The sequence below is a fragment of the Malaclemys terrapin genome, chromosome 4, assembly GCF_027887155.1.
Source record: "Malaclemys terrapin pileata isolate rMalTer1 chromosome 4, rMalTer1.hap1, whole genome shotgun sequence".
NCBI lineage: Eukaryota > Metazoa > Chordata > Testudines > Emydidae > Malaclemys > Malaclemys terrapin.
Window position 1 is genome coordinate 17,447,177 of NC_071508.1, and position 15,937 is coordinate 17,463,113.

General features: G+C 51.4%; 1 protein-coding gene across 1 annotated transcript; it reads left to right on the forward strand.

The window, feature by feature from the left end:
• The first annotated feature begins 528 nt into the window (after positions 1–528).
• LOC128836773 (gastricsin-like) lies at positions 529–12,519 on the forward strand. The gene is made up of 9 exons (XM_054027356.1): positions 529–661; positions 1,365–1,515; positions 2,649–2,766; positions 4,017–4,135; positions 5,165–5,364; positions 10,495–10,617; positions 11,249–11,396; positions 11,852–11,950; positions 12,148–12,519. The coding sequence occupies exons 1-9, from the start codon at positions 606–608 to the stop codon at positions 12,301–12,303; spliced, it is 1,170 nt and encodes a 389-aa protein (XP_053883331.1). The 5' UTR covers positions 529–605; the 3' UTR covers positions 12,304–12,519.
• The last annotated feature ends 3,418 nt before the right edge of the window (positions 12,520–15,937 follow it).

Sequence of the window (15,937 nt, forward strand, 5' to 3'; positions counted from 1 at the left end):
TATTCTCGTGGGGGGGCTGGGGCAAATTGCCCCATTTGCTCCCCCCTCTGGGCAGCCCTGCTTGTACTTATCTGGCCTCTTGAAAAGTTACAGGCGAGTACTGGGATGGAAACAATGCAGGTCACCCAAAACGATTCTAATCTTGTTGTTCTTTCCATTATAAGCCAGCTGCCGTGTGTGATCAAACTTTTCCTCCTTTGGAGAAAGCATGCGATAGAACTATCAGACTGCAAGCAAGTGGAAGATAAAGGGGAACAAGCTGGTGGGTTGTTGGGTGTTTTGGGAGTTTAAGAACTTCGATTCCTCTTATCATTCCAACATTTCTCTTCAAGGAGTAATTTAAAAATAATGGCAATTAACCTTCTGATTAAGCAGCTGTTCTTGAGATAAAGGGTCCTTAGCCCTGTTAGGGCAAGCCGCAGCATGAAGTGTTATTGACAGTTGATAAGCTTCTGATATGTGAATGAGATAGTGGCAAAAGAAGGCGGAGACAACAGTGCACCCTTTGGGTATATAGGCAGGGAGCCTGGGACTCCAACCTCAGCCCGGTGTCCAGGACTGAACCAGGGGGACTGTTTAGAAACTGCTTGCACAAGAAGAGCATCATGAAGTGGCTGATCCTCGCCTTGGTGTGTCTCCACCTCTCAGAGGGGATGGTGAGGTGAGCATGGAATAACAGTGTGGCCACTTGACAGCGATTGCTGATTGTGCTGGTGTGAAGGAAAGAATAGGAACATTGTGGGGAGTGGTTTGAGAAAGAGAGTGGCACTCCTGGGTTCTGTCCTTGGCACTGCCACTGACAGGCTCTGTGACCTTGGACAAATCACTTAATCTCTCTGTGCATTAGTTTGCTTATCTGTAAAATGGGGGCAGTGCTACTGACCTTACTAGACTTGCAGATCAGTGAATCAGTAGTGCTTGTACAAGTGCGAAGGATCTTAAGAAGGATCAGCTTTTTCTTCTATGGCTTTGCATTTTCCCTGAGTCCAAGGAAACAATAGTCCACGGTTGGCCTTAACATTGACACCATTACCCCAGTGTCCATCTCCCATTCTTAGCTTTCCAGTGTGCTACTTCCATACTTCAGAGAGGTCTTAAGAGAACCAAGACTATGGAAGAGATGGGGTGAAATTTATCCCTGCTGTAATTACAATGAAGTCAGTCCCTGTGGAACCCCACTAATTAGTCCAAGTGCATTGGGTTCTTTCAGTGACTGGAAAACATACCACCAAACTACCCCATCCCAAACCTATTGAAGCTATGGAAGAGAAGCAGGAAGAGTGAGACCAAAAAGGAGAGAGGGGGAATAGGAAGAGGGACAATGACGAGGGGAGACTTGATCGCTGTCTTTCTGTTCTGGGCAGAATTCCCCTGAAGAAATTCAAATCCATGCGGGAGGTGATGAAGGAGAAGGGTGTACTCAGGGACTACCTGAAGAACCACAAGTCTGACCCAGCCAGCAAGTACTTCAACAACTTTGCTGTTGCCTATGAGGCCCTGGTTAACTACCTGGATGTGAGTATGTGCCTGATTGGAAAAAATAATGACAAAAATGGAGCAGAGACAAGGAAAAGATAGAGGCTGTCAACTGTGGAGCAAGGATGGGAGGAGAGCGAAAAATTCAAATGGAAAATATGATCTCCAACTTGCACCAGCCCATCTTCTGTAGGACGGTTCTTGTAGTGTACAGGAATCGGGTAGTATCCCTTTAAATAGTTTGTGGGCCCTCTCATGGTGGTCACCGTGTTCTAGAGCAGCCAACCAGAGCAGCCACATGTATGTAGCTAAGCCTTGCGTGTTTGTGTCTACAGTAGAACCTCAGAGTTACGAACACCTCAGGACTGGAGGTGGTTTGTAACTCTGAAATGTTCGTAACTCTGAACAAAACGTTCTGGTTGTTCTTTCAGACGTTTACAACTGAACACTGACTTAACACAGCTTTGAAACTTTACTATGTAGAAGAAAAATGCTGCTTTTAGCCATTTTGAAACAAGCACGGGAGCAATTTCCTTACCTTGTCAAATCTTTTTTTTAAACTTTCCCTTTATTTTTTTAGTCGTTTATATTTAGCACAGTACTATACTGTACAGTATTTGCTTTTTTTTTTTGGTCTCTGCTGCCTGATTGTGTTCTTCCAGTTCCAAATGAGGTGTGTGGCTGACCAATCAGGTCATAACTCTGCTGTTTGTAACTCCGAGGTTCTGCTGTAGTTAGTAAACATAGTTATTTGGGACTCAGCTATGCCCAGTGGTTCCTCCATATAGATTTTGTTCCGTGAGGAGTAAAAGACCCAACAATTCTCTCGGCCCTAATAAAGAGCACAGGCTGCCCTCTAGCTAGAATATATATTTAAGAAATTGAATCTCTCTGGAGGAAAGAGAAGGGTTAAAATGGAAGGGGGGAAAGTTTGCCCTTTTTTGGAAACCCTCTAGCATAGTTGGAGTCATTTGCAAAACCTCTAACTGCATGAGATTCCACCGTCTCTTGTCACCATCCACCCACCTGGCAGCCCCATTGGTTTGAGATTACATATGTGGTGCAGATGGCAGTGACTGTCTTCAGCATGCTCAATAGTACTATTGGTTGGCAAGTGACACGGATCGTGAGGAGGAGAACCTGTGATGAAAAGAATGCCCCCTTTTCTCTAGATGTCCTACTATGGGGCGATCAGCATTGGAACCCCACCCCAGAGCTTCCTGGTTCTCTTCGACACCGGCTCCTCCAACCTGTGGGTGCCCTCGACGTACTGCCAGAGCCAAGCCTGCAGTGAGTAATCGCCATGCACAAGGGGCCGAGGGAAACGTCTCTACCATGGAGGGAGGCTCTCTATCACAGTATCCCATCCTGGGCACTGACCGAGCCGTCATCCGGATTGTTCGTCAGGAATGACGCCCTTCAAATCCCAATATGCTAGGAGTGTTCTGAAGTCCCACTGCAGACAGAAAGATAGCCAAGACTATGGAAGCGCATGTCATTTACGTAGTTTGGAAGCTCTGTGGGGCGGGGACCCTCTTTTTGTTCTGTTTGTACAGCGCCTGGCACAGTGGGGGCTGGTCCATGACTGGGGCTCCTAGGTTCTTACAGGAATTCAAATAATAATTGATTTATTTATAGATATACACGCACACATAATTTAAAATAGATACTGTTTGATTATATAATACGCACACGGACACGCACATTATTCTTCTCTTCTTTGCTTCCCATCCGTCGGCTCAGCTGTGACCCTTGAGGCCGAACGAAGTCTGTCCACCACTTCCTACCTCGTACCAGCTTCGTGGCTTTGTTCATCTTTGAACCTTTTGTTGTATGTCAGTCGCCACCATGTCCGTCCAGCGCATCCTTGATCTTCCTCTATTTCTACCTGCTTGCAATTTGGTATCTGTCACCCTGTCTGGTATCCTTCCTGCGTCTGCTCTTGACACGTGTCCAGACCTTCACAGTTGTCTTTCTTGGATCTTCTGCAGCAGCGTTATTTCTTGCCCTATTGATATATCTATAAAAATAATATATCAATCTGTGTATTACAAAGGGCAGAAATTCCTATTCAAAGGCTTTCAGTCCCATAACGGCTCCACTGCTGAGGTGTCTGAAGCCCCAAAAAACTGTTTCAATCAGTGTAGGCACATGTGACAGTTTCAGACGGCTGCATGCAAAGAAAGAGGCAAGCCAGGGAAGGGATGGTCCCGTGGCTAAAGAACAGGATTGTGGGGCAGGGTTGTGTCCCATTGGGCAAGTCACTGCCCTGTTTTGTGCCTTCATCCCCCACCTGTAAAGTGCGGGTGATTAGACCTACCTCGAAGAGGAGCGGTGAGGCTTAATTGATTAGTAACGGGTGCAAAGTGTTGGAGAACCGCAGGGGGAAGGTGCTACAGAAAGGTCAAGTTTTGCCATTATTGGACATTTCTAGAGGGGATTAGTGTCGGGCTCAGTTCGGGGTGGGGAGCTTCGACTCTGAGTCTGAATCGGTCATTCGCACGAGCTGATAACTGACGCTGATCTGTGTTTACCTCTAGCCACCCACACTCTGTTCAACCCCAATGACTCCTCCACTTACTCTTCCAATGGACAGACCTTCTCTCTGCAGTACGGCAGTGGCAGTCTCACTGGAGTCTTTGGCTATGACACCGTGACAGTAAGTAATAGCATCAGCTGAGGAGAGGACATAGTTATTTGAGCTTCGCATGAGCTGGCAGGTGCTAGCATCCGAACTCCTTCAGCAGGCAGCAGTAGAAAGTCTCTGATTTCCCTTGTAGGCCCTGCCACGAGGGGGCTGAGATCACTCACTCTAGCTAGTGAATATACGGCCCATCACTCATTGGGGACTTTTCTGTTCAAACAATGCCTTGCCGAGGGCCAGAACCGAGACATCTATTCCACTTTTAATCTCCAGATAAGGATAAGTATCAGGGGGTAGCCGTGTTAGTCTGTATCTACAAAAACAACAAAGAGTCTGGTGGCACCTTAAAGACTAACAGATTTATTTGGGCATAAGCTTTCGTGAGTAAAAACCTCACTTCTTCGGATGCATCCGAAGAAGTGAGGTTTTTACTCACGAAAGCTTATGCCCAAATAAATCTGTTAGTCTTTAAGGTGCCACCAGACTCTTTGTTGTTTTTGCAGATAAGGATATAATCTGGGTTTTTGAAGTGGGCTTTCAGAAATGAGGTGGTTGGGGAACAGGATGTTTGGGAGTATTTCAAACAAAACCCAAGGCACTCAGCATTCTTTTTTCAACATCGTGAACCTTCAGACTCCCAGGCTGTGTATGGAGAGGCATCTGTAGCTGGGAAGCCTTTCTTTAGTTGGACATCCACTAGTTGCAGAGCTTTGGAGGAATGTCTGAGCCTCAGTGGGTCTTGCTAGTAGTAACAACATATTATTGTAAGAGGCAGCGTGGTCTAGTAGTGGGAGTCGGGAGATCTGGTTTTTACTCTCAACTCTGTTTCTGATGGGCTGGGTAAGCGTTAGGTAAATAGCTTCCCCTGTTTGTGCCTGTTTCCCTATCTATAAAATAGAGGTGATGATACCCACAGAAAGTGCTCTGAGATTTCTTGGCTGGTTAGAAAAGTGCACCCAAAGTTCTCCTTCCTGGGTTTGCTAGGTTCAGTGGCCTGCTTGCTCTGTCTGGTTGTAATGGCTATTCCCATCTCTTGCTCTGCAGATCCAGGACGTTTCCATCACAAAACAGGAATTTGGTCTGAGTGAGACTGAGCCTGGCACCGACTTTGTCTATGCTCAGTTCGATGGGATCCTCGGTCTGGGTTTCCCTGCCATTGCTGCTGGCGGTGCCACTACTGTGATGCAAGGTCTGATCCAGGAGAACCTTCTCAGTGCCCCGCTCTTCAGCTTCTACCTGAGTGGGTAAGTAGGAGGAGGCTATTCCCCTGTCTCTTTAAGCCCGTCTGCTGTCTTTATATTTCCCATGATCCCTTTCCCTTTGTGTCAGCTCCTCTGGTCTCCCATGCTCTGAGGAGGGCCAACAGCAGAATAATGTGGTGAAGGTTCTACCCAATCAGACGTAGCATGTTCCTTAGGGGCTACAGTCTCTAGGCTTCACTGTACCATTTCTGCTCTACTCCACTCTGATTAGGCCTCAACTAGAGTATTGTGTCCAGTTCTGGGCGCCACATTTCTGGAAGGATGTGGACAAATTGGAGAGAGTCCAGAGAAGAGCCACAAAAATGATTAAAGGTCTAGAAAACATGACCTAGGAGGGAAGATTGAAAAAACTGGGTTTGTTTAGTCTGGAGAAGAGAATACTGAGAAGGGACATGATGACTGCTTTCAAGTATGTAAAAGGTTGTTACGAGGAGGAGGAAGAAAAATTGTTTTTCTTAGGCTTGGTCTACACTACCCCCCCTAATTCGAACTAAGGTACGCAACTTCAGCTACGTGAATAACGTAGCTGAAGTCGAAGTACCTTAGTTCGAACTTACCTTGGTCCACACGCGGCAGGCAGGCTCCCCCGTCGACTCCGCGGTACTCCTCTCGCCGAGCTGGAGTACCGCAGTCGACGGCAAGCACTTCCGGGTTCGACTTATCGCGTCCAGACTAGACGCGATAAGTCGAACCCAGAACTTCGATTTCCAGCCGTCAAACTAGCTGGTAAGTGTAGCCAAGGCCTTAACCTGTGAGGATAAGACAAGAAGCAATGGGCTTAAATTGCAGCAAGGGAGGTCTAGGTTGGACATCAGGAAAAAGTTCCTAACTGTCAGGGTGGTTAAGCGCTGGAATAAATTGCCTAGGGAGGTTGTGGAATCTCTGTCATTGGAGATTTTTAAGAGCAGGTTAGACAAACACCTGTCAGGAATGGTCTAGATGAGGGGTCTCAAACTCAAACGACCACACGGGCCACATGAGGACTAGTGCATTGAACCGAGGGCCACATCACTGACACCCCCCCTCGCTGCCTCTGGCCCCGCCACCACTCCACCCCTTCCCTGCCCCAATCCAACCCCTTCCCCGAAGTCCCCACCCCAACGCTGCCCCCAGGGGGTGCAGAAAGGGTGCAGGGTGTGGCGGGGGCTCAGAACAGGGAGTTGAGGTGCAGGTGGTGTGCAGGGTGCGGCAGGGGGCTCAGGGCAGGGAGTGCAGGAGGAGTGTGGGATGCGGCAGGGGGCTCAGGGCAGGGAGTTGGGGTGCAGGTGGTGTGCAGGGTGTGGCAGGGGGCTCAGGGCAGGGAGTGCAGGAGGGGTGTGGGATGCGGCAGGGGGCTCAGGGCAGGGAGTTGGGGTGCAGGTGGTGTGCAGAGTGTGGCAGGGGGCTCAGGGCAGGGAGTGCAGGAGGAGTGTGGGATGCGGCAGGGGGCTCAGGGCAGGGAGTTGGGGTGCAGGTGGTGTGCAGGGTGTGGCAGGGGGCTCAGGGCAGGGAGTGCAGGAGGGGTGTGGGATGCGGCAGGGGGCTCAGGGCAGGGAGTTGGGGTGCAAGTGGTGTGCAGGGTGCGGCAGGGGGCTCAGGGCAGGGAGTGCAGGAGGGGTGTGGGATGCGGCAGGGGCCTCAGGGCAGGGAGTTGGGGTGCAGGTGGTGTGCAGGGTGCGGCAGGGGGCTCAGGGCAGGGGGTTGGGGTGCAGGTGGTGTGCAGGGTGCGGCAGGGGGCTCAGGGGAGGGGTGTGGGATGTGGCAGGGGGTTGGGGTGTGGCATGTGGCAGGGGCTCAGGGCAGGGGGTTGGGGTGTGGGATGTGGCAGGGGGTTGGGGTGTGGGATGTGGCAGGGGGCTCAGGGCAGGGGGTTGGGGTGTGGGGTGTGGCAGGGGGTCGGGGTGTGGGATGTGGCAGGGGGCTCAGGGCAGGGGGTTGGGGTGTGGGATGTGGCAGGGGGCTCAAGGCAGGGGGTTGGGGTGTGGGATGTGGCAGGGGACTCAGGGCAGGGGGTTGGGGTGTGGGATGTGGCAGGGGGCTCAGGGCAGCGGGTTGGGGTGTGGGATGTGGCAGGGGGCTCAGGGCAGGGGGTTGGGGTGTGGGATGTGGCAGTAGCCTTGGGGCAGGGGGTTGGGGTGTGGGATGTGGCAGGGGGCTCAAGGCAGGGGGTTGGGGTGTGGGGTGTGGGATGTGGCAGGGGGCTCAAGGCAGAGGGTTGGGGTGTGGGGTGTGGGATGTGGCAGGGGGCTCAGGGCAGGGGGTTGGGGTGTGGGGTGTGGGATGTGGCAGGGGGCTCAAGGCAGGGGGTTGGGGTGTGGGATGTGGCAGGGGGTTGGGGTGTGGGATGTGGCAGGGGGTTGGGGTGTGGGATGTGGCAGGGGGTTGGGGTGTGGGATGTGGCAGGGGGCTCAGGGCAGGGGGTCGGGGTGTGGGATGTGGCAGGGGGCTCAGGGCAGGGGGTTGGGGTGTGGGATGTGGCAGGGGGCTCAGGGCAGCGGGTCGGGGTGTGGGATGTGGCAGGGGGCTCAGGGCAGCGGGTCGGGGTGTGGGATGTGGCAGGGGGCTCAGGGCAGCGGGTCGGGGTGTGGGATGTGGCAGGGGGCTCAGGGCAGGGGGTCGGGGTGTGGGATGTGGCAGGGGGCTCAGGGCAGGGGGTTGGGGTGTGGGATGTGGCAGGGGGCTCAGGGCAGGGGGTTGGGGTGTGGGATGTGGCAGGGGGCTCAGGGCAGGGGGTTGGGGTGTGGGATGTGGCAGGGGGCTCAGGGCAGGGGGTCGGGGTGTGGGATGTGGCAGGGGACTCAGGGCAGGGGGTCGGGGTGTGGGATGTGGCAGGGGGCTCAGGGCAGCGGGTTGGGGTGTGGGATGTGGCAGGGGGCTCAGGGCAGCGGGTCGGGGTGTGGGATGTGGCAGGGGGCTCAGGGCAGGGGGTTGGGGTGTGGGATGTGGCAGGGGCCTCGGGGCAGGGGGTTGGGGTGTGGGATGTGGCAGGGGCCTCGGGGCAGGGGGTTGGGGTGTGGGATGTGGCAGGGGCCTCGGGGCAGGGGGTTGGGGTGTGGGATGTGGCAGGGGCCTCGGGGCAGGGGGTTGGGGTGTGGGATGTGGCAGGGGCCTCGGGGCAGGGGGTTGGGGTGTGGGATGTGGCAGGGGCCTCGGGGCAGGGGGTTGGGGTGTGGGATGTGGCAGGGGCCTCGGGGCAGGGGGTTGGGGTGTGGGATGTGGCAGGGGCCTCGGGGCAGGGGGTTGGGATGTGGGATGTGGCAGGGGGCTCGGGGCAGGGGGTTGGGGTGTGGGATGTGGCAGGGGGCTCGGGGCAGGGGGTTGGGGTGTGGGATGTGGCAGGGGGCTCGGGGCAGGGGGTTGGGGTGTGGGATGTGGCAGGGGGCTCGGGGCAGGGGGTTGGGGTGTGGGATGTGGCAGGGGGCTCGGGGCAGCGGGTTGGGGTGTGGGATGTGGCAGGGGGCTCGGGGCAGCGGGTTGGGGTGTGGCAGGGGGCTCAGGGCAGGAGGTTGGGGGTGTGGGATGTGGCAGGTGTTGTACTTAAAGTACTGCACAGGATCTTTTCAGGGGGAATAAGACAAAACGCCACATTTATTAGTAATACATGTATTAATTAACACTGTATAATATGCATATAATATATTACACTTACACTCACACACACACACAAACACACTCCGTCTTGTTGTTACCAATTAGTTGCTCCCCTTAACTTCACTGGCCAGGTGAGTTAGATGGGGGAGGGGGTGGAGCCGGGCTTCTGCTGATCCGGATCGATGCTCCCATGTTGACAAGACGAGACCCGGGGTCCTCTGCAAGACACCTCACTTTTATAGCAGCTTTCCTCTTATGCAAATCTATACCAGATTCAAACTCTGTGTCTGTGTCCATTGGTCCTTTGTGCTGCTTTCTTTTGAGCGTTGTCCCAATACTGCAAAGAGGGTGTTTCCAAAAGAAGGTGCTTGCTTCTAACCCCCGAGGCCGTCGGTATGTCTGCTTGTCTTTAATGAGCCCACTTGACACGTTTTATTGTTCTTGGGTCTGGCTCCCAGCCCCTCTCCAACAGTTGAGGCTGTCTGGAAGTGCTGCCTTCCATGCCTTGCTCATCCACACCTCATTCATTCAACAGGGCAATTGATTAAGAGTGGGGGGGGGGGGGGGGAGAGCTCTTGTTCTACTGCTAGCAAAAAGAAATTTTTCTTCTATCTTATTCTATCCTTAGGGGCTATAATATTATAGGAAGGGCAATGCAAAGTTTCTAAATGAGGCTTTGATACAAAGTTCCATGAAAACAGAGGTCACACGTGGGTAGACCCACCACAAGGTTATATGAAGAGGCACAATGTAAAGTCATATGAAAATGATCAGAGATTGATCTACACAGGGGGCTCAGGGCAGTGGGTTGGGATGCGGGATGTGGCAGGGGCTCAGGGCAGGGGGTTAGGGTGCGGGATGTGGCAGGGGGCTCAGGGCAGGGGGTTGGGGTGTGGCAGGGGGTTGGAGTGTGGGATGTGACAGGGGGCTCAGGGCAGGGGGTTGGAGTGCGGGAGGTGTGTGGGATGTGCCGCGTGTTTGAGACCCCTGGTCTAGATAATTAATCCTGCCACGAGTGCAAGGGACTGGACTCGATGCCCTCTTGAGGTCCCTTCCAGTCCTACGATTCTATGATTTGCTCTGGACTCTCCGTGCCAGCTTTTTCCCAGATGCCGAGTACCCACAGTTACCTCCATGGCACCTTTGAACGCCGGGCACTAGATTGACAACTCCACCCTTGTTACAAGATGATTCATTTTCTCCAAACAGTAGATGAGGCTTTTCTGAAACATCCCATTGCAAACTCACTGGCACCCACCTGCCGTCATCGTATTTGGGGACTGCCCAGGTTTGCAGCTCACTGGATGAACGGGCAGGTGTCACAGCACCAATGTGTCTGGTGCATGATGATCGAAAGCTCCCCATAAGCTTGATTTCCACCCCCCACCCCCCCATTGTCACCAGGGTACTTGGTCTATCTCTGAGAAGGTTTTTGTGCTATAACTCCAGCTAGGATCCTGGATGTTCCAGTCACAGTCTATCTTTGGATTCCGGAGATGGCTATAAATAACCAGGCGCTTTCTCTCCTGTGCGTTTGTTTAGGCAAGAGGGCATTCAGGATGGTGGTGAACTTCTCTTTGGAGGGATTGACTCCAATTTGCACTCTGGTCAGATTGTCTGGACGCCTGTCACCCAGGATGCTTATTGGCAAATTGGAATTGAAGGGTAAGGTTGTTGTCATTGATATTTTCTGTAGGAATGTAAGGCCTGATCCTGAGCCCATCATAATCTGTGGGAGTCCCTCCATTAATTTCAATGGGCTTTGGAACATGTTTGATCATAACAACAAACCTAAGAATGGCCACACTGGATCAGACGAATGGTCCATCCTAGCCTGTCTTCCAACTGTGGCCAATGCCAGGTGCTTCAGCGGGAATGAACAGTACAGGACAATCACTGAGTGATCCATTCCCTGTTGTCCACTCTCAGTTTATGGCAATCTGTGGCTAAGGACACCCAGAGCATGGGGTGGGTTGCATCCCTGACCATCTTGGCTAATAGCCTTTGATTAACCTGTCCTCCGTGATCAGACAGAGGACTCTGGGAGCCAAGACCTGGACTCCTGGCTCCTACTCTGGACTCGGCTCCTGGGTTCTACTCCAGACTCTGCCCCTGAGTCTCTCTGGGACCTTAGATAACCCAAACTTAAAAAGTTCCAGAGATGCCACGAGAACACAAAACAGTGGCTCTAACATCTCTAATGGTAGCACCCCCATGTTCTTAGTTCATCATGCAAGAGATAGGTACGTTGCTGCGGAATTTTCCTGCTGAAGTGTCCTGTGTTCTGTTCCCTTAGTTTCTCTGTTGACGGACAGTCCACTGGCTGGTGTAGCAGTGGCTGCCAGGGGATTGTGGACACTGGAACTTCCCTCCTCACTGCTCCACAGGCGGTTTTTTCGCAGTTGATGGAGGACATTGGCGCTCAGGAGAACAGCGATGGAGAGGTATGGAGAACAGCTGGCCACCGGGAGGCTTAAAAGTGGAAGAGGGGAAGAATCTTGCCGCTAAGCAGGTTTCTGTTAGGTGAAGCAGCTTAGAGGAAGTGTGGTCTAGTTGTTAAAGCAGGTGACTGGTTGTCTGGACTATTCTATTCTTGGATCTGCCACTCACTCTCAGTTGGGTCTTGGGCAACTCATTTAACCTTTTTTGTGCCTGTTTGCCCATCTGTAAGGTGGACCTAATAATCTCTGCTTGTTCAGGGTGTTGAGGCCTTTCAATTGTAGTAAAGGATTTGACTTCCTTCCTTTTCCATGTGATCGTTATAAAGAGCTTTCCCAGGCTGATGGAAGGCAGCTCTGTGTGGAGAAGCGCGGGGTTCGAGAGTCCCATGGAATGTAGCATTTTGTCTGCAGTGGCTGTACATAGTACGCAAACCTGCTCTTGCTTCCTCTTTCCACAGTACACGGTTAGCTGCAGCAGCATTGACAGCCTGCCTACCATCTCCTTCACCATCAGTGGAACCAGCTTCCCGCTGAGCCCCTCTGCCTACGTGCTCCCGGTATGGATTCTCATCGCAGTGCGCTATCCTCACCTTCCTCTACTTGCATAGTCTCCTCTGGGTGGGCTCCCGGAGAGCTGTATATTTGATATGGGTCTGCTGGGCACATCCGTACTTGTGTTATCCATGTGACGGGGTATGACCAGAGCTTCCAAACCAAAGGGCTTTAACTCAGCTTTCTATCTTCTTCTCAACAGAGCAATAGCACCGAGTGCGTCGTGGGCATCTCACCCACTTACCTGCCATCCCAGAACGGGCAGCCCCTCTGGATCCTGGGTGACGTCTTCCTCAGGGCATATTACTCTGTTTACGATGTAGGCAACAGTCAGGTGGGCTTTGCCCCAGCAGCGTAAGTGCCACTGACTGTCTTCCACGCTGCTCCGAACCGTCTCCTGCCTCTGCTCCAACCTGCTGGGCTGTGACACTCTGGCCCCCGCATGCCTCTTGCCAAGGATTTTGAACATCTCTCTGTACTGAACTTTTGCAAATTTCTGAAGCCTCTCTCCGGTGAATTCTGGGCTCCCCTTCGAAGGTGACTGCAAATAAATAAAAGGCATTAAAAACATGAAGCACATGTGTTTTGGTTTGATCTCTTGGTGCAAAATAAACACCTGGCTGAGGGAAGCATGGCATCAAAGCGGTATGTCCTGGGCAGAAACATGCAGCTGCTCTGAGTAGGGGCGAATTTAAAGCTAAACCAACCACAGGAATTTCATTTAAATACCACCCACACTTAACATGGTGTTGTAGGATAGTGATGCTGCAGCTCCAAGTTTAAACACTACCTGGCTCACTACATCTTCCCTTCCTTTGTTGGGACTAGTGGCTTGATAATATGCAGCTCTTTTAATCTGTAGATCTCAAAGCACTCTGAGATGTGGTAGCAGAGGCCCAGGGAGGATGAGGTTTAAGCAGAACCCTGGTCACTTAGAAAATGATCGTCCCTCCTTTAGTTAAGATAAGGTTGATAAGAATGTTTGGTGGTTATGGCAAAGGCCTGAGAATTGTGAGTGCTGGTTCCATTCCTGACCGTGGCGCTGAATCCCTATCTGAACTCAGGCAAGTCACTTCCCTGCTATGGGCCTCAGTTTACCCATCTGTTAACTGAAGACTACAGCTGGTCAGAAAAACTTCCAATTCAACAATTTGCCAATTCAGCAAGACCACAACATCTCACAGATCTGGTCCGATTTCACCAAAGAGCCAACGGAACCAGGAAGGTGGAACTCTAGGGAACCTGGGACATTTCAACACCCTCGAGGTGGGGCTTGTTGGCCCTTAATCTTCTGCTACAGAATCCGAGTTGATGTCAATGGGACATTGAACTCGTGGGCAGAAACATCTAGCCGCTCCTGATGAGCTACTCTGAGCACGGGCAAATTTAGGGGCCAAATTTTGCTCTTAGGTACAGCGCTCTCAGCTGCAATCAGTGGGAGTCGCTCATATCCTGCCTTGGGGTAACGGTGCTCCAGAATTCCAGTCCTGACTCTACTGCTGACATTTGATGTGACAGAGAGCAAGTCACTTTCCCTCTCTGCCATATGGGGATAGGAACACTTTCCTCCTTACTTAATTTACCCTCATAGCTGCCTACGGTTGCCAGTTTTGGCTGGATGTCTTCCTGGAGGTTTCATCACCTGACATAATCTTTAATTAAAGTTTCATCTTTAATTCCTGGAGACTCTGGGATGATCCTGGAGGGCGGGCAACCCTGCAGCCTCCTCTTTCGACATTTGTGAAAGCACTTTGAACTCTGAAGAGCGGATTTTTATCTCCGCTACACCACCATAACCTAGAATAATTCAGCATCGGGCTGCTCCTTGCTAGAAAATGAAGTCACATTGGAACATGACGGTTGTGTCTGTGCTCTCTGCACAATGTTAAGAATATGTGGAAACCACACAGCCCCACTGGTTCCGAAGAACGAGGTTTACTAACTGCATGCAGATAGACAAAGACGAGCTACAGGGGTACGGTGCTGCTCTGGCAGGATTCCAGTGGCTTCAGCAATAGAAGACAAGGATCCTGACTGCAGCTTAGCCTCCCCACCCAGCTCCGGGACTGGCGGGGCAGAAAGCCTGGGTGCTCAGTCTCCATGCCCCCTCCAGCTGCAGGCAGGCCGAAGTGAAATTGACAAGAGCGCCGCAGCCTGCCTGCCGGGGAGCTGTCACTTTGATTTTCCTGACAGGGAGTTGACATTTTTTTGGCAAAACCTGAAATTTTCCCATGGCTTTGCAAAAAGGGCATTTTTCTTGGGAAATGGTTCAGACGTATTATTTCCCACCAGCTCTAGTAAGAACCGATGGTACAAAATGACCAGGCCCCAGAAGGCATGTAACCGTAGGGCACGTTTTGTGGCTGGGTCGTGCTAAGGACAGCTTCAGCTTTCTCTTGGGATCGATGCAATCTGTTTTGGTCAGTGGCCCCAAGATGTACGTGACTCTGTGAAAAGTTCACATTTCCCCTTGTTTGCTCTAAGCCCCTGCCCAGCCAGCCTCACAAGTACCTTTTGGAGGGTCTCAAAATGCTCTTCATAACTATCGCCAGGACTAGTATATTGTCTTAGCAAAACGGAGTGCCAGGAATGCCCTATGATACACAGCCCATGGCTCACTGGCAAATAGCAGGTGCGCAAACTATTCCAAACACTAGCCTGTTAGATTGGAGTAAGCCTTTGTGTCTGTTAATTTGGAGACAGGGTTGGGCAAGGTTGATCGTGGAGAAATGCTCTTCACAGCTAATGAGGCAAATATAATCTCTCTTCCATGTAAAGTAAGATGATCCGCATGCAATACTGGCTTTACGGTAGGGTGACCAGATGTCCCGTTTTTATAGGGACAGTCCCGTTTTTTGGGACTTTTTCTTATATAGGTGCCTATTCTCTCTCCCCCGCCCCCCCACGCCTGTCCCATTTTTTCACAGTTGCTATCTGGTCACCCTACTTTACGGGATCCTTGAAACGGCCACTATAAGGGTGCTGCATTCACTCCAGCTAACCTTGGATAGATTTCCAGAGCCCAGTAAGTGATGTCTCTGTCCCTGGCTGTATCGCAAACGGTAGTGGATGAGCTTGAAAAAATGTAGGCATTGCCCCCTGGTGAAGTTTTTGCTTTCATGTGTGTTACCTTGAAATCACTGTAAATACCGACAGCCCCATTCTTTTCCTACTGACGCTATAAGGGTGCTCCGTTCACTGCAGTTAACCTTGGATACAATTTCAGCATCCTGTAACTGCTGCAGCTCTTCCTCTACCTTTTGGCCATATCACAAAAGGTTAGTGGATGAGCTCCCATCATGAAGCACAATTTTTGCTTTTATGTCTAATATTTGCTTTCGGAAGCGTTGGGGAGCAGTGACTTAACAGAATTTCCATAATCTCAGCAAATCTTTCATCGGTTGGTTTAGCAAGAGTAAGGCTGCGCAGCAAGTTATGGGTTTTAGCTGCCATTACGCTCAGTAAAACCACCCACTTTTTTTCATCATAGATATCGTTAGCTATGGTACACGGTTCCAGTCTCGCAATGTAGATAGCTCAGCCCTCTGCTGAACAATCAGACACGTAAATATCCCCCAGACATACAAACATTTATAAAGTAATTTTTTATTTACATGAGCAGGTCACTACCAGTCCCTGTGTTGCAGGCACCCCAGAATTAGGGACCCATCTTCATCACCAGTTGTTGTGACTTTGCCCCTTCGAAAAAAGGGTATGTTCCTACCTCATGTTAGCTAACACAAGGCAACTAACATGAGGTACGATCCTAGTGGAGACAGGGCAACATATGGTTTTCATGTGTGGGAGTGTGACATTATCTAATTAAAATATGACCTTGCAAATCATTGTTGTTACCGCTGTTATATAATCACAACAAATCTTATACAAAGTATGACGTATGGCCAGAAAGGGTTAAGCATCCTGCAGGATAATTGACCCAGAGTCAACCATTAGAGAGATGCTAGAACAGTATGTAAACAGTAATTAAGGCC

Excerpts from the sequence above, each read along its gene's own strand:
- LOC128836773 (XM_054027356.1), top strand. The coding sequence starts at position 606 with ATGAAGTGGCTGATCCTCGCCTTGGTGTGTCTCCACCTCTCAGAGGGG. Across the intron at positions 2,767-4,016 it reads CTGCCAGAGCCAAGCCTGCA|CCACCCACACTCTGTTCAAC; the intron begins GTGAGTAATCGC and ends GTTTACCTCTAG. Across the intron at positions 4,136-5,164 it reads TTGGCTATGACACCGTGACA|ATCCAGGACGTTTCCATCAC; the intron begins GTAAGTAATAGC and ends CTTGCTCTGCAG.